Source organism: Anomalospiza imberbis, unplaced genomic scaffold (genome assembly GCF_031753505.1).
Source record: "Anomalospiza imberbis isolate Cuckoo-Finch-1a 21T00152 unplaced genomic scaffold, ASM3175350v1 scaffold_80, whole genome shotgun sequence".
Taxonomy (NCBI): Eukaryota; Metazoa; Chordata; class Aves; order Passeriformes; family Viduidae; genus Anomalospiza; species Anomalospiza imberbis.
In genome coordinates, this window is record NW_027100415.1 from 403,648 (window position 1) to 428,713 (window position 25,066).

At 55.1% G+C, this 25,066-nt stretch overlaps 1 protein-coding gene and 1 long non-coding RNA gene across 2 annotated transcripts in view; both read left to right on the forward strand.

The window, feature by feature from the left end:
- The window catches only part of LOC137467810 (uncharacterized), a 332,764-nt gene that overhangs the window by 282,486 nt on the left and 25,212 nt on the right, over window positions 1–25,066 (forward strand). The window lies entirely within an intron of this gene.
- LOC137467809 (serine/threonine-protein kinase pim-1-like) lies at window positions 7,791–9,738 on the forward strand. The gene is made up of 4 exons (XM_068179226.1): window positions 7,791–8,155; window positions 8,797–8,976; window positions 9,232–9,381; window positions 9,570–9,738. Exons 1-3 carry the CDS (start codon window positions 7,900–7,902, stop codon window positions 9,336–9,338), a joined length of 543 nt encoding a protein of 180 aa, XP_068035327.1. The 5' UTR covers window positions 7,791–7,899; the 3' UTR covers window positions 9,339–9,381; window positions 9,570–9,738.

A 25,066-nucleotide genomic window follows, 5' to 3' on the forward strand; every position in this document is an offset into this window, starting at 1 on the left:
TGCCCTGAGCTCTGTGCAGCACCAAGGGCCTCTCCCCAGCACAGCCCAGCCGGCTCTGGCCCCACAGCTCTGCTCAGCCCAGGCTGCTCTGGCCACTGGCCCCACGGCCTCAGCCCCTGGCCAGGGCACAGCAGCAGCTGCAGCTCAGCCAGGACTCAGCCCCAGCCATGGGGGAAGGGGCTTGGCCAAGGCCAAAGGAGGCTCCCTGGCTGCCCTGCTCCCCTCGGGCTGAGGTGCTGAGAGCTCTGCAGCCCCTGCTGCCATCCCATCTGCCCAGGCCAGCACAAGAGCCCGGCCTTGGGGCCCTCCAGAGCTGCTCCTGCTCCAGGCCCAGGGCCCATCCCAGAGCTGGGGCAGCCACAAAGCTGTGCCCATTGCTGGTCATCGCTGCTCTGATGGGGATGGATCCTCAGCCACTTGGAGGTTGCTGATGAATTTTACTACTCCAGAGGCCTATTCTTTCTTGAGCTCTTCCTTTTAGGAATTCAGTGAGAAAGGCTCATAAAGATTTGTTTAAAACTTCCAAACAAGAACAGCCCATGGGAATAATTGACGTTTTCAATTCTTCTGTGGTTAATTGGACAGATTTCAGTAGTGTATTTAAAGTGAATATACTGTTTTGAAAACTATGCAGAGAGAACTCTTTTGTCCTCTTTTCTTTTCCAGTTTATACTGTTTATAGATTAATATCAACAATGTCGGATTGATATTGACCCCCAGCACTTCCTAATGCAGTCTGAAAAGATGTGAAAATCAAGACCCTTCATGGCTGACAATCAATAACACTTTGTCCCCAACCCCTCCCCACCATTTCCCTCATCCAAGCCCTGGCACTCAGAGCAGCTGAGGAATGGAGTCACACCCAGGGGTGTCCCCAGGGCTCAGGACTGGGGCCAGGTCAGTGAAATCTCTTGATTGCTGATCTGGACGAGGCCATCGAGGGCACCCTCAGGCAGTTCCCAGGTGAGCCCAAGCTGGGTGGGAGTGTGGCTGTGCTGGAGGGCAGAAGCTCTGCAGAGGGATCTGGACAGGCTGGAGCCATGGGCCCAGGACAATTGGATGAGGTTCACCAAGGCCAAGGGCCGGGTCCTGCCCTGGGCTCACAACCACCCCAAATCCCTGGCTCTGCCCTGCCCCTGATCCCCACAGCCTGTCCTGTTTCCTTCATCCCTGCATTGCCAGGGACTTTCTGGGACAAGGGAGCTCTGCTCTGGGGATGGAGGGAGGTCCAAGTGCCACCACTGGAGTGGGAACCGCAACTCATCAGGTTTGTGTCCTTTGGGGGTCAGGAACTGGAGAGACTCAGAGGCACAGAAAGTTTCTCTTCATGGCCAACAGACCACGATTGAACAGGACACAATTTAATAACAATCGCACTCTTCCCTGAGCTATGTGCAATGTCCCAGCAGTGTCTGATGAGTCCACCATCCACAAGTGATTTCCATACTAGAATTGATATTAGACAAATGTGGTTCTGTGATAGAAATAAACACAATTAAGTTCCTGTATCAGGACGCTAATCCTGGAGTGGTGCAAAACAGCTCAAACAATTCCTGATTTGCAAAGATGTCAGTGGTGGATGGAGAAGGGAGGTCAGGCTGCTTTTGGTGTTGAGGAAATGCTGAAACCAGCCTGACTCATTCCATCTCCTCCTGGCCTGGCTGATCTCCCCTCTTTCCCCTTCCACCCATTGGCTTTTGCCTCCCACCAGGCACCTGGCGAAGAGCCTGGCTCTGTGTTCTCCATCCCCTCCTCGCTGGCACTGCCAGGCTGGGATGAGGAGCCCCTCAGCCTTCCCTGCTCCGGGCTGGACAAGCCCAGCTCCCTCAGCCTCTGCTCACAGCCCAAGGGCTCCAGCCCCACCTTGGAGGCCCTTCCCTAACCCTGCTCCAGCTGCCAGACATCTTTCCTGCCCCAGGGAACCCATCCCAGGCCACAGGGACCTGGATAATCCACGTCCTTGATGTCCTGGTCACACAGCCCTGGCCCCTTTTCCCCATGTCAGGCTCTGGGGGGGATCCTGTGGAACATCCTTTGGTGGAGGCTGTGGCTCCAGGTGGACTGGGGGGATACCAGGGGACAGGGACCCCGCTGGGCATGAACAGCATTGGACTTGTTGGGAGAAACTGTGAGGGGGAGCTGGGGCGGAGTGACCAACCCAGTGACCTCACACAGCCCCCCTGTGATGCCACAGACTGCTCTGGGATGTCACAGCCCATTCTCTAATGTCACACAGCTGGTCTCTTATGTCACAGCCAACTCTGTGATGTCATAGTCTGTTCTGTGATTTCAGACCTCTGCCCTGTGATGTCACAGCCATCTCTGAGAGGTCACAGAGGCAGTTTTTGTCATAGCTGCTCTATGACCTCACAAAAAACACTCTGTGATGTCATGGACCATTCTGTCATAGATCACTCATGTGATGTCATAGCCCACTCTGTGACCTCATGTTACCAGATGATAAATTGTCTCCACCAGGTGAGCTGACACCTGGAGCTTGTTCTCCAAAACCCCAGGCCTATGGAAACCACACAATGCCCATTGTGTCAGAAGGGGAACTGGAAGTTCACCAGCCTCAGTGTCCTGACAGCTCAGCCAGGCCCACTGGAACATTGGGGTCCACGACCACCAGGGACCACCAGAGAGACCCCCAGGACAGAAGAACACATGGGTAAAGGGGAGGGGAAATATGTTAATGATTCTGGGGAAATGATTATCAGATGTGTGTTTAGTCCAGGACAATCAGTGAATATGTGTGCAAAATACAGAATATGAACAGAAACTTTCCTGTACTCAGCATGCTCGGCTTTGGGAGGAGCTGTCCCCCGTGCACCCGGCTGAATAAAGAATGCTGCTTCTTAATGCTGCATTGGTGAGAAGGAGTTTTCTGTTTTACCGAATTTTTGGTAACACTCCACTCCCAAGGAAAGCTCTGTCTCCTGCTGCTCACAAAGAGAGAAAGTCTGGTGGCAGATGTGGGGGTCAGAGGCTGCCTGGGGCACAGTGACCACGAAATAATCAAGTTTTCAATGTTCTGTGAAAGAAGGAGGGGCAGCAACAAAACTGCCACACTGGAATTAGGCAGGGCAGACTTTGGCCTATTTAGGATGGAGATTTGGGGAGTACCAAATCAGGTACTGATATTTAATGGGAAACAACCCTTAAAAACAAAGGGGTCCAGGAAGGATGGACACATTTCAAGAAAGTAATCTTAAGGGGGAAGGAGCAGCCTGTCCCGGTGTGGCCAAAGATGAGCTGGTGAGGAAAATGACTGCCCTGGCTGCCTGTGGAGCTTTTGTGGGAACTTAAGGGAAAAAAGAGTGTGCATTAACTTTGGACAAATGGTCAGGCAACTTAGCAAGTATTTGAGGATGTTGTCAGGTCATGCAGTAAAAAAAAAAAAGAAAGAGGTGTAATCTCAATTAGAGATTAACCTGGCCACTTCTGTGAAAAATAATAAAAATGTGTCTATGAATAAATTAATGGCAAAATGTGGAATAAGGTGAACCCCTACTCTTTATTGGATGCAGTGGAGAATATAGGAACTAAAGATAAGGAAAAGTCCAAGCTACTTAACACCTTGTTTGTATCAATTTTCAATATTAGGACAGGATGTCCTCAGGACAAGAGTTCTCCTGAGCTGGCAGATGGGGTCAGAATGCAGAACAGGCCTCTGGAATCCAGGAGGAAGCAGCTGGGGACCTGCTGGACCACTCAGATACTCACAGGTATGGGATCAGATGGGATCCATCCTAGGGGGATGCAGGAGCTGGTGGATGAGCTCCCCAAGCTGCTCTCCATCATTTACCATCAGTCCTGGCTCACCAGGGAGGTGCCAGAGCACTGGAGGTGCCAGTGTGAGCCCATCCCCAAAAAGGGCTGGGAGGAGGATCTGGGGAACTCCAGGCCTGTCAGCCTGACCTCAGTGCCCGGCAAGGTTCTGGAACAGATCACCCTGAGTGCCATCACAGGGGACCCACAGGATGGCTGAGGGATCAGAGCCAGCCAGTGTGGATTTCAATGTCTGCATTGATGATCTGCATGAGGGGATTGAGTCCAGCATCAGCAAATTTGCAGATGACATATAGCTGGGTGTGGGTGTGGATGTGCTGGAGGATAGGAGGGCTCTGCACAGGGACCTGGACAGGCTGGATCCAGGGCCCAAATCCAGCAAGGTGAGGTTTAACAAGTCCAAGTGCCGGGTCCTGCCCCTTAGCCACAACAACCACTGCAGTGCTACAGGCTGGGGACAGAGTGGCTGGACAGCAGCCAGGCAGAAAGGGACCTGCAGGGACTGATGGACAGCAGGCTGGACATGAGCCAGCAGTGTGCCCAGGTGGCCAAGAAGGCCAATGGCTCCTGGCCTGGATCAGGAATGGTGTGGCCAGCAGGACCAGGGCTTCTGTGCCAGCCCTGATCTGCCCCCAGCTCTGCACACAGACATTGCTGCTGCAGCTCCAGAGGAGTGAACAAAAGGAGGATTTCTGGTGAAAACTTTCCTGGGAGATCCTTTAGTTCATTTAAAGCCACTGACAGCACAGCTCCTCATTGACACAGTCTGGGGCCACAGCAAAGGTTGAGAGAAACAAAATGAGAAATGGCACAAGGAATGGCCTTTGTGGACAATCTTAAAAAACTAAAACACGGGAAAAACCCCACAACCAAACCAACAGGAACAATCAAAAATGACTTTTCTTACAAATGATTTGCAGAAGCTGGCCAGCAATTTTGTCAGTGCTACCCAGAGTGCTTTTGTGACAGGAAACTCAGACTTTTTGTCACAGGCATCATGATTAGCAGATCTTGAAATTCTCTCATGTCCGTGAGCACTAAGTCACAGAGAATTAAAGCCACACAGGCCACATCTGCAGTGCTCAAACACAGCCCTGTTGCTGCTGCTGCTGCTGCTGAACTAGGATCAGCTGACAGAGGCCATCACAGAAATTGCCTCTGGAGTGTCAAATACAATGAAAAATTCCACCAGGAGAAAGAGAAACCAGAACTTCTTGACACACTTCATTGTTTCTTCCAAGCAGCAGCAGAAAATGGAGATGCCCAGAGATATTCCCTGCTGCTTCTGATCCCAGTGGAGTCCAGCCTGCTGCCCAGTCCCAGCGGGAACCTGAGCCCAGCCCGGGGAGCTCCCGCAGTGTCGGGAGCTCAGCGCACGCGGGGCCCGGCCCAGAGCCCCGGGCACGGCGCAGATGGAATGTCCTGCGGCCCAAACCTCCTGCTCCTGCCTCACAGCGCCCAGCGTTCTTCCCCTCCTGCTCCTCTCCCAGCACGGCACACATTCCAGCTCGGAGGAGGCTTCCCCAGAGAGGGCTCCGGCTCCTGTTTCAGCCTCAGTGTCCCTGCAGAGAAGCAGGGTATCTTTCAGGCACTTCCACAAGCTCCGGGTTCCCATTTCATGGGGAATCTAGGATGAAAATGGCCTTGTTAGGTAGGACAAAAGCGGAGGGAGTGGACTGAAAATTATTAGGAAAAAAATGACCATTCTTACAGAAAAAGATCACCACGTCATTGCCTGCATTTCTCCTTTTCAGATTCTTTCAGTCATCTCCTGAGAGGTCCAGCTTGGTCTGGTGCTTGTCATTAATTGATTGAACTCTTGAATTTTATCAGTGCATGAGATGTAGAAGCATCTAAAGTGAACACAGAAACGAACTCCCCTGTCAGCCCATTTTCATCTTCTACATCACTTTCAAGATGCCCATGGGGATGTTGGAATGATTATCCCACAGCTCTCCATTTCTGGCTGCAGGCTCTGCAGATTCTTTCTCTGCATTCAGTCAGGCTTGCATTCCCTAATAATTGCAGGTAGCCCGTCATGGATTCTTACGGTATCACAGTAACAATGAAAACCTTACCAATGGCACAAATGCCCAGCCCACAAGGAAAAAAAAGAACAAGCTGTCAAGTTTTTCAAATATTTGTCCTGCTTTGCTGTAAGAGTCGTGCTGCACTCACGGTGTGGAAAGCCAAGAGAAGCTGCAGCTGGTGGCACATCTTGTGACAGGAGCTGCACCTCGTTCTCCAGGAAAGGTTCTTGGAAAGAGCAAACAGGACTGTGGAGAAGATTCTGGGAAAACTGAATGAGCTTTTAGGAAATGAAATGAAAATGGAAAGAAACAATCCAAGATGTTTTCCTCTGTTTATTTTTATGCTCCCCTTTTCCATCTTGCACTGCTTCTCCATCCCATTAATCCAACTGGATCTCACCTCTAAGATCCATGACATGGCAAGTTTGAGACACTGTAAAATACCATGAGCTACACACAGTTTGCCTTCCCCTGGTTTTCTTGGAAAGCAGTGCTGGAGACTAAGTGCAGTGCTTGGGTCAGGCACAAATTCTGCATTCAGGGAATGTGCTCCGATAGTGTTTGACCCTCAGCAGGGACAATGCACGGCAGCGACCAAGAGGATTTCTGTGCCGCTGTGCAGGAGTCCAGACTCTGGGTCTGGGCTGAACACGGCAAAGTTCCCGTGTTTGGACAGGCTCAGGGGCTGCCCCCGGGGAGCGGGGGGCTGGGCGCAGGTGCGAGCGGGCAACGGACAAACGGACACGGGGACAAACGGCCCCGGAGCTTCAGTTGCAGCAGCAGCAGCAGCAGCAGCAGCAGCGGCAGCAGCGGCGGCAGCAGCCAAAGCAGCGAAAGCAGCGATTTTGTTGATTCCCTCTTGATTCTCCTCTCCTTCTCCCGCTGTCCCGCACCGTCTCCCGCTCTCCCTTTCCCGCTGTCCCCTCCTCTCCCAGTCTCTCTCTCTCCCCATTCCCGGCCGGGCCATGCCCCCGGCCCGCCCCCGGCTCCGGGCGGGGCTGCCCCATCCCCGCCCCCGGCCGTCCCGCCGGGGTCTCGCCTCCGCCCGGCTCTGGCCGTGCTGGCGGTGGCGCTTCTGGGCGGGCATCGGTGCCTGGGGCTGGGGCGGCATCGCCTCCCTCTGGCTCCGCCTGGCCCGAGCCTGGCCCCGGCCCCGGCTCCTCCCGGGCCCCGCGGAGGACACACGCGGCGCGGCCGCTGCCGCCGCCTCCGCTGCGGCTTCCCCGGCCCGAGCTCCGCCGCTCGGCAGCGCGGCCGCCGCCCCCGAGCCGCCGCTGTCCCGTTGCCGGGAGCGAACGCCTGGGGAGGGCCGGCCCGGGGCGCTCGGGGGGCGCTCGGGGGCCGCTCCTGGCCCCGGGCCGAGCGCTGACAGCCGCATCCCGCCCGCAGGGAAGGCGCAGCAGGGCCTGCAGGAGCGGTACCGGCTGGGTTCGCTGCTGGGCAGCGGCGGCTTCGGCAGCGTCTTCGCGGCCACGCGGCGCTCGGACGGCGCCCCGGTGAGCGGCGGGGCCGGCGGCGGGCGGAGGAGGAGGAGGAGGAGGAGGAGGAGGAGGAGGAGGAGGAGGGGGTGGAGGAGGAGGAGGGATAGAAGGAAAAGGAGAAGGAGGAGGAGGAGGGGGGGGGGGGGAGGAGGAGGAGGAGGAGGATGGGGCTGGGGCAGGGCAGGGCAGGGCAGGTGGCATGCTCAGCCCGCTGCTGCTCTTGGCTTGCAGGTGGCCATCAAAAGGGTGCCAAGGAACCGCGTCCGGCACTGGGGCGAGCTGGTGAGTGAGCGGGGCCAGCGGCAGAAGCCGGGCCATGCCGGCGGGGATGAGCCGAGGCCCGGCAGGGTGGGAGCCACCAGGACACCTCGAGGGAGAGCGGGCGTGGGGCCAGCGCAGGGCGAAGAGCATCCCGGGCTGGGTGAGGAGTTCCTGACCCCCAGCATGACATCAGCCCCACTGATGGCATCGTGCTCCTCCCGCAGCCCGACGGCACCAGCGCACCCCTGGAGATCGTGCTGCTGGCCAAGGTGTCCACTGGCTTCCCCGGTGTCGTCCAGCTGCTGGAGTGGCTTGAGCTCCCCAACGACATCTTGATGGTGCTGGAACGCCCGAAGCGGTCTCAGGACCTGCATCATTTCATTCGGGCACGGGGGTTCCTGTCCGAGGAGGTGGCGCGGGATCTGTTCCGCCAGGTGCTGGAGGCCGTGCAGCACTGCACCAGCTGTGGGGTCCTGCACAGGGACATCAAACCAGGGAACATCCTGGTTGACCTGGCCACCGGGCAGGCCAAATTGATTGACTTTGGCTGTGGCACCTACCTGCAAGACACAGCCTACACTCGCTTTGCAGGTGAGCCCACGCAGGGGTGTGCTCTCGGTCCTGGCATCTCATGGCCCAACATCTCACAGCCCAAGCTGGGTGTGGCAGCAGGGATTCTCCCTTTTGCTGCCCTTCATGGCACTGAGATTTCAGCTGAGTTGCATTTGAGCAGGGCTGGGTGGGGAGCCAGCTTCCAGCCCTGCTGGCAGCCTTTGTCCACAACTCTGCCCAGGACTGAGGCTGGGGCTGGGGCAGCCAGCCCAACAAAAACACCCGTGGGTGGGGGTAGCAGAGAGGGGGGCCGTAAGCTGTGTCCCAGCCGGTTTGGTGTGCAGGTGACAAAGGGCTTGGACTGCTCCACTCACCTGGTTTGTTTTGGATTCATGATGTTTTTTGGGCAGTGCAGGCAGGGAGGATGAAGGCATGGTTTTCCCAAGAACTGGGTGGGTTTTTCCTCCTCATGGTTGGGCCTTGCCAGGATTTCTGCTGCCCTCTTCCAACCCCAGTGGCTTCTTTTCCAACCCCGAGTCTATACACAAGTCCCAGGTGCTGGCGAGAGGGCAGCGGTCACCCCGTGTGCCACTGGGGCAGCCCCCACACGCCCAGGGATGCTGTGGCCAGGCTCTGGGAGCAGCAGCATCCCCCTGATGAACCCCATCTGTATTCCACAGGAACACCATCATACAGCCCCCCGGAATGGATCCACTTTGGATTTTACTATGGCAAGCCAGCTACCATCTGGTCCCTGGGCATCCTGCTGCACCAGATGGTCTGCGGGGAGCACCCTTTCAGGAGGGGCCAGAACATCAGCTGGGACCATCAGCTCTTGCTGCCACGACGGCTCTCTCAAGGTGGATCCTCATCTCTGGCCACGGGGGCAATGCCAGTGCTGGGAGACAGCAGCAGCACGTGAGCATCCCGCTCTGGCAGCTGCTGAGGAGGTGGCACATGTCCTGCTCTCCTGCTCTCCTCCAAAACAGGGAATTGATGGGGAAGTTTAGGCCCAGCTCTGAGCACATCCAGCATGGCCTGGGCACGGGAATAGTGGGGCAAAGCCAACAGGAGCCTTCTCCAGCTGACCGGCGGGTTCTGGTTTCTCTGCCCAGAGTGCCAAGATGTGATCAGGCGGTGTTTATCCATGCTGCACTCGGACAGGCCCTCGTTAGAAGAGCTGTCCTGTGATCCCTGGCTGCAGGATATTGATCGGCCCTAGAAGAAGGGAGAGAGCCACAGGCACACTTTGATGCAAGGCCCTGGTAAGTTACAGCTCCACACATGCCTTGGCAATCAGAAGCAAAGGAACCCAGACATTTTGTCCTGCCTGTGTCACTGCCCAGGGGTCATCAGATGGGAACACGCAGCCCTTGTGCTGGAGCTGAGCTGCTCTGCCCAGCACTGGTGGCCACCATCTGAGCTGGTTTTGCTTGTCTTGGTTCCCTGACAGCTGGGGCCCTGGGCAGAACCCTGACAGCCTGGGCTCACCCCAGGGAAGGAGAAGGAGCCCCTGGAGAAGCTGTACCAGGTGGGGCTGCTGCTGCTGGGGACAGCAAGGATGACATCAAGGATGACAACCTCTTCCTCCACCTGGCCACCGGCAGCTGAGGATGATGGACTTCGATTCTGGCACCTTCTCCAAAGCCAGGCTCCACAGGGAATTAGCAGGTGAGTCCACACGCAGGGGGATGCTCCCAGATTTGGGCATTGCACAGCCTGGCCAGGAACCAAAGGTTCCCCCTTTGCTGGGGCGGATGCAGCTGATCCTTCAGTCGGCTGCCAGGCTGCTTTTGGCAGGGGTGGGGGATGGGCTGGGGTGGTGATGAAATGGGAGTGGGCTCCTGGCCCTGCCAACAGCCCCCAGCACCCACCGTGCCCCGGGCTGGGGCTGGGGCTGGGGCTGGGGCAGCCAGCCCGACACAAACAAACCCCCATGGTGGGAGCAGAGGTGGGACTCCAGAACCTGTGCAGGGGCTGCTTTGCTCTGCAGGCAAGGAAGGGCTTGGGCTGCTCCACTGCCCCTGTTTGCTTTGGGGTCACCGTTATTTTGGGGGGCAGTGCAGGGGGGAAGGGAGAGAGCCTGGGCTTCCCTCACCTGTGGGTGGGTTTTTCCCTGGCATGCAGGGGTTGGGCCTTCCTCAAGTCCCTGACAGTAATATGATTTTTGACCTTTTTTCTTGTTCCCCTTTTTGTCTGTAATCTATTTTCAATAATTTGTTGTGTGTTTTTCCTAGAGGAAGCATTCTAGCTGGGGTCCAGTCTGGATCAGGAAGTGCTTGGGAGCAGCTGTGGCATGGATGGGCCGTGCCCTTGGAGAAGGCTGAGGACATCATTTGGGACCAGCTTTTCTTCCAGCGGGGGATGGCGTCAGGTGGGTCCCGTCTGCTTGGCATGGTGGGATCAGAGCTTTGGGGAGATGGCAGTGAGCACAGGAGCATCCTGCTCTGGGCAGCTGCTGAGGGCTGGATGTGCCGTGGCCGGCTGCAGGCTGGGCACATGTCCTGCCCTCCTGCTCTGCTCCCAAAGGCAGCAGGGATGGGCAGCTCTGGGCACAGCTCTGGGCACGGCCAGCATGGCCTGGGCACCGCGGGCGGCTGGGACAAGGGGACAGGAGCCTTCAGCTGACGGGCGCTTTCTGGTTTCTCTCCTTGCAGCCGGGCTCTGCGGGTGCTGAGGCTGCTCTGGGCTCTGCCAGGGCTCTGCTGGAGCTCAGCAGCGGGCCGCAATCAGCCAAAGAAGAAATGGGGTGACCTGCAGCACAGACCTGCTGGAGCATTTCAGCAACACAGCTCAAGTGTGCAGAGTGTACGCCTCCAAGGGAAAACATGACACCACCCCAAAATAAACTTGTTCAATAGCTTCTGAAATGAAATCAATCTGGGATGACCCCAAATGACATTTTGCAGCTTGCTCAAGCTGTAGCTCAGCCCTTCTCTGAACAGTTCTGTCCCCCACCTGCCTTGTACTTCCCAACTGCTCCCTCTTTTCCCCCAGTGAGTTCCCAGCCCATGGCAGTCTCCATCACACTGTTGCCTTCCTTGGTGCCCCTCACCACGAGGAAGGCTGAGCCCCAGGCTTAGGGACTCATCCTGTCACTGGCTGAGGAGCAGCAATGTCTCAGAGGTGCAGTGGGATTTTAGTGTCATTCAGAGCTGCTCTCCAGCCCTCAGCTCTCCTCACTGCTGCGTTCCCACTCCCATTTTTCTCGTCCTTGCAGCAGGATGAGCTCTGTGAATCCCCTTGAGCCTCCCCACTCTTCCCAGCCCACGCACCCACCTCAGTTAGGCTGAAGCTGCAGCTTCTCTGTCTCCTGTGGCACACCAGTCCAGTCCCCTGTGCGGGGAGCCCCAGCCCCATAGCACAGCACTCAGCAGTGCAGTCCGGGCTGGAGCAGCTGCCCTGCAGCCCTGGCTTGGCTGTTTGTGGCAAGGGAATGCTCCCTGTTTGCAGCTGTCCCTGCAGGATGGCCCCAGGGCAGAGCCCAGCCAGGCTCCCACTGCAGCCCCTGAAGCCTGGGGCAGACAGTGGTCCCAGAGCTGAGGTTCACAGGGAGCACCCAGAGCTGTGGCTTGCAGTCAGTGTTGGCAAATGTTGTTTTCTCATCTCCTGCAGCCTGTGGGGAAAGCCACCTGTGCTGCCAGGCCTGTGTGTGCCAGGCCTGTGTGTGCCAGGGGCTCTTGGATGTCTCTCTACCCATGGACAGAAGGCTCCGTGTGTGCCAGGGGCTCTTGGATGTCTCTGTACCCATGGACAGAAGGCTCTGTGTGTGCCAGGGGCTCTTGGAAGTCGCTGTGCCCATGGACAGAAGGCCCTGTCTGTGCCAGGGTTTCCATAATGTCTCTGTGCCCATGGGTATGGAATAGCATGGACACTGAAAGTGTCAGTCCCGTTGCTTGCACGCTCCTTCCTTTGTATACAAAACGCATCCATGCACACCCCCATGTACAGATACATTAAAACATCAGGGAGGGACAGAGATTTCCCCCAGGGCTCTAACTTGGGCATAACTCACCTTTTAGCCAGTGGCCAGGGGATTTTTTTTCCCAGCTCTGTGTGAGAAGGTGTCCAGGAGCTAAAGGAGCAGCATTTAGAAGCAGTTTGCTCAGAAAGTCTCCTTCATTTGCTCAGAAAGTCTCCTCAGGCCCAGCTCTTGTGGCCTGAGGCTTCAGCTCCTTCAGCTCCTCGTGCTCAGCTGCTCGTGCTGAACCGGACGACTCGGGGAGAAGAACGCAGTCCATCCAATTCCTTCTGGGACACGGAGAGGGGAGGCTGTGGAAACAGGAGCAGTGTTTGGGGTGGCCTCCTCTCTGCCCTGCACGCCTTTCAGCGCTTTGAACCAGCCAAGAGCTTTCTCCAAGAGTGCAATGGAGCAGCTGCTCCTGCTGCCGGGTCTGGCTCTCTCCAGTCTCTGACCTTGCCTGCTTTTGTTCCTCTTGCTGTGCCCTCTGCTCCCCCAGGGCTCGGTGGCTGCTGCCCAGGACTGTGGGACTGGCACGGATCCAGGGGTCGAGACCCTCCTTTCTCTGCCCTTGGAGCTGCCTGGGCACAGCAGCCTTTTCCATCTGGAAGCTCCCCATGGACAGGGAGTCCCCAGCTCCGTTCCTTGCACAACCTCCAGGAGCCCAGGGCTGCCACCTCAAGTCCCTGCTGGCCCTGGGGGCTCCCAGGTGGGCACAAGTGGGGCAGCAGAGCCAGCAGGGAGCCTGCGAGTCTCTTCCAGCCCTGTCTGCTCTGAGTTTGGGCCTTGGAGCCTCAGGTGGCCAAAGGCAGCTGCTGCTGGTCCCTGTGTGTGCCCGTGTTCAGCAGTGCTGCTCCATCCGTCTGTGCCCAGCCACGGGGAAAAGCCTCAGCCCTGCAGGGCCAGGAGCTGCCGGGCTCTGCCTGAGCAGCTCAGCCAGAGGGAAGGGAGCTGCTCCCCACGGGAACCAGGAGCCAAGGGCTGGAGCACCTCGTTCTGGGGCAGAGCCCAAATTCTGTGAGGGAGTAACAGAGTTATTCACATGCACTGGTGTGTCAGCTCTGCAGGTGCTGTGCCTGCAAACACATGGCTCAAGGTGTGCAAAAGAATTCTGCAACTCTTGGCTGGATCAGGATGTCAGCAGTGCTGAACTCCAGCTTAGTCCAAAGCAAACACTTTACACCTCTGCTCATATCTGCTAGATTTTTTACATCAGGGTATCCAGAGAAAAGCAAACAGAGGAGTAAATATTTTCATTGTTTATGAGAAATGTTTCTCATTTTGCTGAACATCTCTTTTTCAGGATGTGTTATCTTCTTAAAGAAAAAGGAAAAGAAAAATGAGAAAAATATGAAAACAAGAAAAAAATTTGTAGTGAAAATCTTCTGTAACTTTGGATTAAGAGGTAACTGATCTTTTTAAAAGGAGAACTCATTTGCTTTGTGCATGTTCTCATGCCTGGATCCATCTTACGGACTGACCTCAGCATCCTTTTTTTAAAGACTGGGTTTTGTTTCCAATATTAAGATTTTTTTTTTTAATTGGAGTTGAAGCAATAGGAGGATGAGAGATGGATTGTGCATGACTGTGTCTTGAGTACAAAAATATTGCAATTTGAAACCTGGACGTAAAGTATTGAAAATGAAACTTACAAATCCCAGTGCATTGTGTGACAGCAGCTTTTCCTATAGGATGTGCAGCATCACAAAGACTTCATCAGTGGGGTTGGGAGGGCTTGGAGCTTTGTCCTGTGCCACTCTGGGATGTCATGAACCAGGACTTCACCTGCCACCAGCCCAGGTCACCCTCTGCCACCGCAGCTCCTTGGGCCTTGTGTCCCCAGAGCAGACACAAAGTGTTTCTGCTGCTCCCACTTTGCACAAACCCACAGAGAGCTGGGATTTTTCCAAGGCTCGTGTCTCCATTGGGCCATATTCCCAAAGAACCAGCAGCACATCCTGATGAATACGGCGAGTTGCGTGGATGGTTTTCAGCTCCACTTCCTGCCTAGAAATCCTGAAATTGCTTCTAAATGCTGCTCCTTCAGCTCCTGGACACCTTCTCACACAGAGATGGGAAAAAAAACCTCCTGGCCACCGGCTAAAAGGTGAGTTATGCCCAAGTTAGAGCCCTGGGGGAAATCTCTGTCCCTCCCTGACGTTTTAATGTATCTGTACATGGGGCTGTGCATGGATGCGTCTTGTATACAAAGGAAGGAGCGTGCAAGCAACAGGACTGACACTTTCAGTGTCCATGCTATTCCATACCCATGGGCACAGAGACATTATGGAAACCCTGGCACAGACAGGGCCTTCTGTCCATGGATACAGAGACATCCAAGAGCCCCTGGCACACACAGAGCCTTCTGTCCATGGATACAGAGACATCCAAGAGCCCCTGGAACACACAGAGCCTTCTGTCCATGGGTACAGAGACATCCAAGAGCCCCTGGCACACACAGAGCCTTCTGTCCATGGGTACAGAGACATCCAAGAGCCCCTGGCACACACAGAGCCTTCTGTCCATGGGTACAGAGACATCCAAGAGCCCCTGGCACACACAGAGCCTTCTGTCCATGGGTACAGAGACATCCAAGAGCCCCTGGCACACACAGAGCCTTCTGTCCATGGGTACAGAGACATCCAAGAGCCCCTGGCACACACAGAGCCTTCTGTCCATGGGTACAGAGACATCCAAGAGCCCCTGGCACAGACAGAGCCTTCTGTCCATGGGTACAGAGACATCCAAGAGCCCCTGGCACACACAGAGCCTTCTGTCCATGGGTACAGAGACATCCAAGAGCCCCTGGCACACACAGAGCCTTCTGTCCATGGGTACAGAGACATCCAAGAGCCCCTGGCACACACAGAGCCTTCTGTCCATGGGTACAGAGACATCCAAGAGCCCCTGGCACACACAGGCCTGGCACACACAGGCCTGGCAGCACAGGTGGCTTTCCCCACAGGCTGCAGGAGATGAGAAAACAACATTTGCCAACACTGACTGCAAGCCACAGCTCTGGGTGCTCCCTGTGAACCTCAGCTCTGGGACCACTGTCTGCCCCAAGCTCCAGGGACTGCAGTGGGAGCCCGGCTGGGCTCTGCCCTGGGGCCATCCTGCAGGGACAGCTGCAAACAGGGAGCATTCCCTTGCCACAAAGAGCCAAGACAGGGCTGCAGGGCAGCTGCTCCAGCCCGGACTGCACTGCTGAGTGCTGTGCTCTGGGGCTGGGGCTCCCCGCACAGGGGACTGGACTGGTGTGCCACAGGAGACAGCGAAGCTGCAGCTTCAGCCTAACTGAGGTGGGTGCGTGGGCTGGGAAGAGTGGGGAGGCTCAAGGGGATTCACAGAGCTCATCCTGCTGCAAGGACAAGAAAAATGGGAGTGGGAACTGAGCAGTGAGGAGAGCTGAGGGCTGGAGAGCAGCTCTGAATGACACTAAAATCCCACTGCACCTCTGAGACATTGCTGCTCCTCAGCCAGTGACAGGATGAGTCCCTAAGCCTGGGGCTCAGCCTTCCTCGTGCTGAGGGGCACCAAGGAATGCAACAGTGTGTTGGAGACTGCCATGGGCTGGGAACTCACTGGGGGAAAAGAGGGAGCAGTTGGGAAGTACAAGGCAGGTGGGGGACAGAACTGTTCAGAGAAGGGCTGAGCTACAGCTGGAGCAAGCTGCAAAATGTCATTTGGGGTCATCCCAGATTGATTTCATTTCAGAAGCTATTGAACAAGTTTATTTTGGGGTGGTGGCATGTTTTCCCTGGGAGGTGTACACTCTGCACACTTGAGCTGTGTTGCTGAAATGCTCCAGCAGGTCTGTGCTGCAGGTCACCCCATTTCTTCTTTGGCTGATTGCAGCCCGGTGCTGAGCTCCAGCAGAGCCCTGGCAGAGCCCAGAGCAGCCTCAGCACCCGCAGAGCCCGGCTGCAAGGAGAGAAACCAGAAAGCGCCCGTCAGCTGAAGGCTCCTGTCCCCTTGTCCCAGCCGCCCGCGGTGCCCAGGCCATGCTGGCCGTGCCCAGAGCTGTGCCCAGAGCTGCCCATCCCTGCTGCCTTTGGGAGCAGAGAAGGAGGGCAGGACATGTGCCAAGCCTGCAGCCGGCCACGGCACATCCAGCCCTCAGCAGCTGCCCAGAGCAGGATGCTCCTGTGCTCGCTGCCATCTCCCCAAAGCTCTGATCCCACCATGCCAAGCAGACGGGACCCACCTGACGCCATCCCCCGCTGGAAGAAAAGCTGGTCCCAAACGATGTCCTCAGCCTTCTCCAAGGGCACGGCCCATCCACGCCACAGCTGCTCCCAAGCACTTCCCCATCCAGACTGGACCCCAGCTAGAACGCTTCCTCTAGGAAAAACACACAAGAAATTATTGAAAATAGATTACAGACAAAAAGGGGAAGAAGAAAAAAGGTCAAAAATCATATTACTGTCAGGGACTTGAGGAAGGCCCAACCCCTGCATGCCAGGGAAAAACCCACCCACAGGTGAGGGAAGCCCAGGCTCTCTCCCTTCCCCCCTGCACTGCCCCCCAAAATAACGGTGATCCCAAAGCAAACAGGGGCAGTGGAGCAGCCCAAGCCCTTCCTTGCCTGCAGAGCAAAGCAGCCCCTGCACAGGTTCTGGAGTCCCACCTCTGCTCCCACCATGGGGGTTTGTTTGTGTCGGGCTGGCTGCCCCAGCCCCAGCCCGGGGCACGGTGGGTGCTGGGGGCTGTTGGCAGGGCCAGGAGCCCACTCCCATTTCATCACCACCCCAGCCCATCCCCCAGCCCTGCCAAAAGCAGCCTGGCAGCCGACTGAAGGATCAGCTGATTCCACCCCAGCAAAGGAGGAACCTTTGGTTCCTGGCCAGGCTGTGCAATGCCCAAATCTGGGAGCATCCCCCTGTGCGTAGACTCACCTGCTAATTCCCTGTGGAGCCTGGCTTTGGAGAAGGTGCCAGAATCGAAGTCCATCATCATCAGCTGCCGGTGACCAGGTGGAGGAAGAGGTTGTCATCCTTGATGTCGTCCTCGCTGTCCCCAGCAGCAGCAGCCCCACCTGGTACAGCTCCTCCAGGGGCTCCTTCTCCTTCCCTGGGGGTGAGCCCAGGCTGTCTGGGTTCTGCCCAGGGCCCAGAGCTGTCAGGGAACCAGGACAAGCAAAACCAGCTCAGATGGCAGCCACCAGTGCTGGGCAGAGCAGCTCAGCTCCAGCACAAGGGCTGCGTGTTCCCATCTGATGACCCCTGGGCAGTGACACAGGCAGGACAAAATGTCTGGGTTCCTTTGCTTCTGATTGCCAAGGCATGTGTGGAGCTGCAACTTACCAGGGCCTTGCATCAAAGTGTGCCTGTGGCTCTCTCCCTTCTTCTAGGGCCGATCAATATCCTGCAGCCAGGGATCACAGAACAGCTCTTCCAACGAGGGCCTGTCCGAGTGCAGCATGGATAAACACCGCCTGATCACATCTTGGCACTCTGGGCAGAGAAACCAGAACCCGCCGGTCAGCTGGAGAAGGCTCCTGTTGGCTTTGCCCCACTATTCCCGTGTCCAGGCCATGCTGGATGTGCTCAGAGCTGGGCCTAAACTTCCCCATCAATTCCCTGTTTTGGAGGAGAGCAGAAGAGCAGGACATGTGCCACCTCCTCAGCAGCTGCCAGAGCGGGATGCTCACGAGCTGCTGCTGTCTCCCAGCACTGGCATTGCCCCCGTGGCCAGAGATGAGGATCCACCTTGAGAGAGCCGAGGTGGCAGTGAGAGCTGATGGTCCCAGCTGATGTTCTGGCTCCTCCTGAAAGGGTGCTCCCCGCAGACCATCTGGTGCAGCAGGATGCCCAGGGACCAGATGGTAGCTGGCTTGCCGTAGTAAAATCCAAAGTGGATCCATTCCGGGGGGCTGTATGACGGTGTTCCTGTGGAATACAGATGGGGTTCATCAGGGGGACGCTGCTGCTCCCAGAGCCTGGCCCCAGCATCCCTGGGCGTGTGGGGGCTGCCCCAGTGGCACACGGGGTGACCGCTGCCCTCTCGCCAGCACCTGGGACTTGTGTACAGACTCGGGGTAGGAAAAGAAGCCACTGGGGTTGGAAGAGGGCAGCAGAAGTCCTGGCAAGGCCCGACCATGAGGAGGAAAAACCCACCCAGTCTTGGGAAAACCAGTCCTTCATCCTCCCTGCCTGCACTGCCCAAAAAACATCATGAATCCAAAACAAACCAGGTGAGTGGAGCAGTCCAAGCCCTTTGTCACCTGCACACCAAACCAGCTGGGACACAGGTTACGGCCCCCCTCTCTGCTACCCCCACCCACCCGTGTTTTTGTTGGGCTGGCTGCCCCAGCCCCAGCCTCAGTCCTGCCCAGAGTGGTGGGCAAAGGCTGCCAGCAGGGCTGGAAGCTGGCACCCCACCCAGCCCTGCTCAAATGCAACTCAGCTGAAATCTCAGTGCCATGAAGGGCAGCAAAAGGGAGAATCCCCGCTGCCACAGCCAGCTTGGGCTGTGAGATGTTGGGCCATGAGATGCCAGGACCGAGAGCACACCCCTGCGTGGGCTCACCTGCAAAGCGAGTGTAGGCTGTGTCTTGCAGGTAGGTGCCACAGCCAAAGTCAATCAATTTGGCCTGCCCGGTGGCCAGGTCCACCAGGATGTTCCCTGGTTTGATGTCCCTGTGCAGGACCCCACAGCTGGTGCAGTGCTGCACGGCCTCCAGCACCTGGTGGAACAGATCCCGTGCCACCTCCTCATCCTCATCCACCTATCCTCCTACTGCTTCAACTCCAATTAAAAAAAAAAAAAAAATCTTAATATTGGAAACAAAACCCAAAGCCTTTAAAATGGATGCTGAGGTCAGTCCGTAAGATGGATCCAGGCATGAGAACATGCACACAGTAAATGAGTTCTCCCTTTAAAAAGATCGGTTACCTCTTAATCCAAAGATCAAGGAGATTCCACTACACATTTGTTTCTTTTTTTTCGCTTTAATATTTTTCTCGGGTTTTTTTTCTTTTTTCTTTTTAAGAAGATAACACATTCTGAAAAAGAGATGTTCAGCAAAATGAGATATATTTCTGATAAATAATGAAAATATTTACTCCTCTGTTTGCTTTTCTCTGGATACCCTGATGTAAAAAATCTAGCAGATATGAGCAGAGGTGTAAAGTGTTTGCTTTGGACTAAGCTGGAGTTCAGCACTGCTGACATCCTGATCCAGCCAAGAGTTGCAGAATTCTTTTGCACATCTCGAACCATGTGTTTGCAGGCACAGCACCTGCAGAGCTGACACACCAGTGCACGTGAATAACTCTGTTACTCCCCCACAGAATTTGGGCTCTGCCCCAGAACGAGGTGCTCCAGCCCTTGGCCCCTGGTTCCCGTGGGGAGCAGCTCCCTTCCCTCTGGCTGAGCTGCTCAGGCAGAGCCCGGCAGCTCCGGGCCCTGCAGGGCTGAGGCTTTTCCCCGTGGTTGGGCACAGACGGATGGAGCAGCACTGCTGGACACGGGGGCACACAGAGGGACCAGCAGCAGCTGCCTTTGGCCACCTGAGGCTCCAAGGCCCAAACTCAGAGCAGACAGGGCTGGAAGAGACTCGCAGGCTCCCTGCTGGCTCTGCTGCCCCACTTGTGCCCACCTGGGAGCCCCCAGGGCCAGCAGGGACTTGAGGTGGCAGCCCTGGGCTCCTGGAGGTTGTGCAAGGAACGGAGCTGGGGACTCCCTGTCCATGGGGAGCTTCCAGATGGAAAAGGCTGCTGTGCCCAGGCAGCTCCAAGGGCAGAGAAAGGAGGGTCTCGACCCCTGGATCCGTGCCAGTCCCACAGTCCTGGGCAGCAGCCACCGAGCCCTGGGGGAGCAGAGGGCACAGCAAGAGGGACAAAAGCAGGCAAGGTCAGAGACTGGAGAGAGCCAGACCCAGCAGCAGGAACAGCTGCTCCATTGCACTCTTGGAGAAAGCTCTTGGCTGGTTCCAAGCGCTGAAAGGCGTGCAGGGCAGAGAGGAGGCCACACCAAACACTGCTCCTGTTTCCACAGCCTCCCCTCTCCGTGTCCCAGAAGGAATTGGATGGACTGTGTTCTTCTCTCCAAGTCGTCCGGTTTAGCACCAGCAGCTGAGCACCAGGAGCTGAAGGAGCTGAAGCCTCAGGCCACAAGAGCTGGGCCTGAGGAGACTTTGTGAGCAAATGAATGCTGCTAACATGGACCTGGCTGAATGCAGCAGATGGAATCATGGAATTGTTATGTGTATTTTAGATAATTCGTGCTTGTGAGAAATAGATGTATGAAATATGTTATATTGGTAAGAAATATTCTGTATGTTTTTTTAAGCACCCCATCAAGGACGGGTAGGTTGCTTCACAGTATTTCAAACCCGCAGCTGGCAGCAGGGAGAAAAGGACCTAATTTGCAAACGAATGGACGTGGCCGGCTCGGAGATGGGTGCTTTTCAGCACTGGTGGGTTCCTTTGTCTCCCTGGTGCTACACTGCAGCTCCTGGCATGTAGATGTTAGCAAAAAGGATTCTCTTTGAGGAAAGATCTAATACTCAGATCCTTTGGCATTCATCATTTTTCAAGTATCTTATGTTACATTTTACATATTTGTCGTGGTTTGACATGGAAGTGAATTTTTTGAGGAAGTTGGGTCAAACCAATCAGTGGTCAGGTTTGGACATTGGCACACTATTTTGAATTCTTCTGATGAAAAGCACCTACTTGGCTGCAGGCTCTTTGCTGCCAAGCTCTCAGCAGGGTGTCTGGCTGGAGGTTTGCTTTGTCCCTCATCAGCTTCAAGGAGAAACCATCTCACCACCACAGTGACTGCTCAATGTCCCAGTGCAGAATTTTTAAAACACGGGGCTTCTGTTCCCCTCCTATTCTCCAGCATTAGCCAAGGTATTTCAGAATGTTTGTACTGATTTGCTGAATCCCTCTGGACATTCAGAAAGTAAAACATTACTGAACTGCTTTGCTGGCTGCTTTTGTTTTATTGGTAGCTGCACATTTGAGCTGGTAAAACGGTTTGCTGTTGCTATTCCAAAATTTGTTCACTAACCTACCATGCTATTCTATATGCTAATCTTTTTGTTTCTCTCTTCATTCTCTTTCCCTCACGCATCTCCATTCTCGTCTTTTTCTCATTTTATGAGCTAATTCCCTTTCTCTAATTCCCTTTTTCTGCGTCAAATCCCATATATAACAAAGTGTCCGAGATTTTACTCTGCAAGTTGTTGTATGTAATAAACTTCTGTATATCTTATCCAGCTGAACACAATGGCACCACTTACACGCCCTAAGTGACATGTACATGTTTGGAACGCCCAAGGAGAAACAGGCTGTAAGTAGTTGAGAGTGAGATAACCAGAACCATCAGGGAGATACATCTGAATACCGAACTCCAGGAGCACGATCGATCGGACGGGTTCTGTTCAACTTGCCACAGTGAAGGAACTCCACATGAATAGGTGCAGCCCAGAAAAGAAGAAAGAGACTTTGCCTCAGGCAAGAAAAACCATCTATAAATCACTTGGACAGAACAGTCGGGGTGAACATAGGGGACCCTATGCTGCAGTGGTCAAACCTGTGTCTCACCCAGCGCCGATCCCGGGCTCGGCACTGACCTTTTTTTGATAGTGGCTTTTCGTTGTTATTCTCTAAATTTATATTTGGACAATTTAATAAATTTTCTTTAATTAATAAATTGGAGCATTCATTTATAACAATCTTGAATCCATCTATAACATACTAAAAATCCTAAAGCTTAAATTTCTTACCCATGTGACATACTAAACTCCTCTCTACAATCTCTACAATCTATTTCACACTTTTGTGGCTTCTAGTTTACCTTGAGGCTTTGGAAGTTTTCTCCATGAATGAGGGTCAAAGTCAGTGCTCCCCTGGGGGTCAGGACACCCCAGAGCAGACAGAGAAATACTCCCGGTGTCCTGGGTTTCTACATCATCCCTTCCTCCTTTATTCATTATACACAATTCACAAAGTTCTATTGTGACATTTGGGTCTTGGCCAGTCCTTTTCTGTAGGGTATTCAGTGTCACAGTGAGCAGCCAAAGGTGACATATTAGCATTGTCAGCCTTATTTCACATTATCAATTTTTAATTCTATCTGAAAAAAATGTATAATCATGTTCTATTTTTATATAACTGTTATTAATGATGATAATAATAATATTATATTTCACTTGCACAAATGAACCTGAGCTCAAGTTTTAACCTTCCTCTGTCCCTCCATGTGGGAGCATTCCAAAAGCAATTTTTCCTTCTGTTGGTGCTGTTTCCAATGTGCCATTTACAAACTTCACCCACATATTCCCAAACCCACAATTCTTTTCCTTCTTCCACATGCAATTTTTGGATGCATTTGAAGACATCCAGGGGTTCAGCCTCTTTTAACAGAGTGCCCCACTGCTGACACCAGTGCTCTGACCTCAGCCCACTCCAGAGCCAGGGAACTCCAGGGAAGGGCTTCCCATCTGGGAATTTCTGATGGGACTGATTCCTCACATTTACATTTAAAAAGTGACATTTTGTTGCGATCTGGCCAGACAGTGCCAGTTTTGTTTCCCCGGTGGGCAGGGTCAGCACCAAAGACACAGACACCAACTGAAGGACTCAGTGTCATTGACTGTAGCTCAAAGCAGCAAAGAATCACAAAAGGAGCAGCTCAGCAATGCACCCAGCCAGCAGCACCAAAGATTGCAGCAGTGATTAAGAAAGATCCAGCAGCAGTTACCCTCAGGCTTTACCATGCCCCAGATCCACACAGCAGCTGGGGAAGCTGTCACAGCCAAGGGCTGCAGAGCCACTCCTGGACACTGGGAATTCCTGCAGGTGCCTCCAGCCACAGGTGAGGCTCCAGCCTCGCTGGGAGAGGGCCCAGCTCTGACAGTGCTGAATGAACAAACTGACAGCGCTGCTGGTGCAGGAACATCTGGTTTCATCCTCCTCCTGGGTTCCTCCCAAAGCCTGGCCAGGGCCCAAGAGGAACCAAGGGAGGTGACTTTGACCATTCAGCCCCAGACAAGGCCAGATGTCCGATTTCATGGCCTTGTCTGGCTTCTAAACACAGAAAGGTCAATCCATGTTTCACTAATGAGTGGATACATCTATCACAGCGCTAATGACCATGCATATTTCATTAGTGAGCAGATACAAAGATAAGCTTTGGTTGGAAGGTTCATCCAGAGGCCACCTTTGGCTCAGGGCCTCATTCAGGGCTGTTGTCCAGGCCTTGGCACTTCAGGGACGTGGTTTAGTGCTGGGCTCGACACTGCTGGGTGACCGGCTGGACTGGATGAGCTCAGAGGTCTTTTCCAACAGAAAGGATTCTGTGATTCCATGATTCCATCTGCTGCATTCAGCCAGGTCCATGTTAGCAGCATTCATTTGCTCAGAAAGTCTCCTCAGGCCCAGCTCTTGAGGCCTGAGGCTTCAGCTCCTTCAGCTCCTGGTGCTCAGCTGCTCGTGCTGAACCGGACGACTCGGGGAGAAGAACGCAGTCCATCCAATTCCTTCTGGGACACGGAGAGGGGAGGCTGTGGAAACAGGAGCAGTGTTTGGTGTGGCCTCCTCTCTGCCCTGCACACCTTTCAGCGCTTTGAACCAGCCAAGAGCTTTCTCCAAGAGTGCAATGGAGCAGCTGTTCCTGCTGCCGGGTCTGGCTCTCTCCAGTCTCTGACCTTGCCTGCTTTTGTCCCTCTTGCTGTGCCCTCTGCTCCCCCAGGGCTCGGTGGCTGCTGCCCAGGACTGTGGGACTGGCACGGATCCAGGGGTCGAGACCCTCCTTTCTCTGCCCTTGGAGCTGCCTGGGCGCAGCAGCCTTTTCCATCTGGAAGCTCCCCATGGACAGGGAGTCCCCAGCTCTGTTCCTTGCACAACATCCAGGAGCCCAGGGCTGCCATCTCAAGTCCCTGCTGGCCCTGGGGGCTCCCAGGTGCCTCAGGCTGCTGTGACACCGTTGCACACGGGAGGGAAGAGTGGCAGGGGTTGTGCTGAAAGTCAGCTCCACATGCTGCTGCTGCTGGGGGTCATTTGTCCAGCCCTGCCCCAGAGTCAGGGATCAGATCCAGGTCCTGCTGGTGTTCCCTCGGGATCAGCCCCAGTTTGGGTGTTGCTGTCTGGGCCAGCAGAAGCGGTGGCTGCAGCAGCGGGTGCTGACCGTGCCCCAAGCCCCGGGGCTGGAGGGGTCCCTGGGCTGGGGCTGGGAGGGAGCTGCTCCAGCCCGGACTGCACTGCTGAGTGCTGTACTCTGGGGCTGGGGCTCCCCGCACAGGGGACTGGACTGGTGTGCCACAGGAGACAGAGAAGCTGCAGCTTCAGCCTAACTGAGGTGGGTGCGTGGGCTGGGAAGAGTGGGGAGGCTCAAGGGGATTCACAGAGCTCCTCCTGCTACAAGGACGAGGACAAGGGAGTGGGAACTGAGCAGTGAGGAGAGCTGAGGGCTGGAGAGCAGCTCTGAATGACACTAAAATCCCACTGGACCTCTGAGACATTGCTGCTCCTCAGCCAGTGACAGGATGAGTCCCTAAGCCTGGGGCTCAGCCTTCCTCGTGGTGAAGGGCACCAAGGAAGGCAACAGTGTGATGGAGACTTCCATGGGCTGGGAACTCACTGGGGGAAAAGAGGGAGCAGTTGGGAAGTACAAGGCAGGTGGAGGAGAGAACTGTTCAGAGAAAGACTGAGCTACAGCTTGAGCAAGCTGCAAAATGTCATTTGGGGTCATCCCAGATTGATTTCATTTCAGAAGCTATTGAACAAGTTTATTCTGGGGTGGTGGCATGTTTTCCCTGGGAGGCGTACACTCTGCACACTTGAGCTGTGTTGCTGAAATGCTCCAGCAGGTCTGTGCTGCAGGTCACCCCATTTCTTCTTTGGCTGATTGCGGCCCGCTGCTGAGCTCCAGCAGAGCCCTGGCAGAGCCCAGAGCAGCCTCAGCACCCGCAGAGCCCGGCTGCAAGGAGAGAAACCAGAAAGCGCCCGTCAGCTGAAGGCTCCTGTCCCCTTGTC

What these genes read in the sequence shown, in the direction of transcription:
- LOC137467809 (XM_068179226.1), top strand. Translation starts at nt 7,900, where the DNA reads ATGGTGCTGGAACGCCCGAAGCGGTCTCAGGACCTGCATCATTTCATT. An exon ending in AGCCTACACTCGCTTTGCAG is followed by an intron (nt 8,156 to 8,796) that starts GTGAGCCCACGC and finishes TGTATTCCACAG; the next exon opens with GAACACCATCATACAGCCCC. An exon ending in GCCACGACGGCTCTCTCAAG is followed by an intron (nt 8,977 to 9,231) that starts GTGGATCCTCAT and finishes TTCTCTGCCCAG; the next exon opens with AGTGCCAAGATGTGATCAGG.